Consider the following 1,720-nt stretch of genomic DNA (forward strand, 5'->3'; position numbering starts at 1 on the left):
CACTCACACACTCTCTCTCTCACACACTCACACACACACACTCTCACTCGCACGCACGCACACACACACACTCTCACACACACACACACACACTCACACACACACACACACTCACACACACACACACACTCACACACACACACACACTCACACACACACACACACTCACACACACACACACACTCACACACACACACACACTCACACACACACACACACTCACACACACACACACACTCACACACACACACACACTCACACACACACACACACTCACACACACACACACACTCACACACACACACACACTCACACACACACACACACACACACACACTCACTCACTCACGCACGCACGCACGCACGCACGCACACACATACACACACACCCACCCCTCACTGTCTGGCCTGTTTGTAACGTCTGGTGCTGTTTCTGCTGTTGCTCCTCCGCTCCTGCAGGAGGCGCTGCAGTGCGTCTGTGAGCTGAGATGCTCGTCTCTGCTGTCTGTGTTCGTTCGGACGGGAATCGAGTCGACGCTGGAGCGCAGCACCATTGCTAGAGAACACATGGGTTTACTGTTTCACCAGCTCGTCAAAACACAAACAATGTCCACACAACAATACTACAAAGGGTAAGACGTCTTCATAATGTTTGTGTGTTTTTGTAAATGTATTTATTTTTTATTAATATTTTTTTTAATACGTCTATGTAGTTTTTATTAACTTTTATTTTTGGTCAGTTTTATGTATTTATTTTATTTATCATTGATAAATTTTAGTTTTTGTTGATATCTTGATTCGATTTTTTTAAATATATTTTCTGGTGTTTTTTTTGTAGTCTTTTTTTAGTTCTATTTGACAGGTTTTTTTCTATATTTCATATTTGTTTTAAGAAAAATGTTTTTATGGTTTTATATATAGATTTTTTATTTTATTTTAGAAGTTTTAGAAATTTTTATTTTAATTATAATTTTTATTTTGTTTTATTTGTCACGTTTTTTCATTTCATTTCACATTTATTTTCAGAAAAATATTTTTTATGGTTTTATATATATATATATATATATATATATATATATAAGGGGTGGAACGGTACACAGATGCACGATTTCGGTACAACAGGAAAAAAACGAACAAATCTACTATGCTCGGTTTCTTTTCATTTATCTTGAACAGACAGTAGTACAAATTAAAAAATGTTCCACCTAGATGTGAAAATACTAAATATTATTACATTGTTATATATATAAAATCTGCAGTACATATATACATACAAGGAATAAATTCTTGAAATATATTTGATTTAGTTTACAGATAAACAAGAGAAAAAACAGTGCGACACGTAACGTAGCCTATATACGCTGAGTTTCAGTTCATCTTTGTGACGCTTAATTTGTTCACAGAAAGGAAACTCAAATGGCAGAAAGCCACATCCTATTTGTTTTCTTTATTTTACAAAAGCACAATGTTTTGTTTTCATTGTGAGTGTACACAACTAAAAGCAGACCTTTATACAGTGATGCATTATTAATAAGACAATAAGTGTTTAAAGCTGATTCCGCTGTATAAGGAAACAGTTGAAGTGATCGCGCCGACTCACACACACACTCACTCACACACACACACACTCTCACACTCACTCTAACACTCACACACACACACACTCACTCACACACACACTCTCACACACACACACTCACACTCACACTCACACACACAC

At 36.9% G+C, this 1,720-nt stretch overlaps 1 protein-coding gene across 1 annotated transcript in view; it reads left to right on the top strand.

Annotated features, from left to right (window-relative positions):
• The window catches only part of LOC107570261 (eukaryotic translation initiation factor 4 gamma 1-like), a 32,334-nt gene that overhangs the window by 16,830 nt on the left and 13,784 nt on the right, over positions 1–1,720 (top strand). The window contains exon 12 of the mRNA XM_016256471.1: positions 460–632. Coding sequence (XP_016111957.1) covers positions 460–632 — 173 coding nt within the window. The remainder of the gene's footprint in view (positions 1–459; positions 633–1,720) is intronic.

Source organism: Sinocyclocheilus grahami, unplaced genomic scaffold, assembly GCF_001515645.1.
Source record: "Sinocyclocheilus grahami isolate Dianchi unplaced genomic scaffold, SAMN03320097.WGS_v1.1 scaffold1435.1, whole genome shotgun sequence".
Lineage (NCBI taxonomy): Eukaryota > Metazoa > Chordata > Actinopteri > Cypriniformes > Cyprinidae > Sinocyclocheilus > Sinocyclocheilus grahami.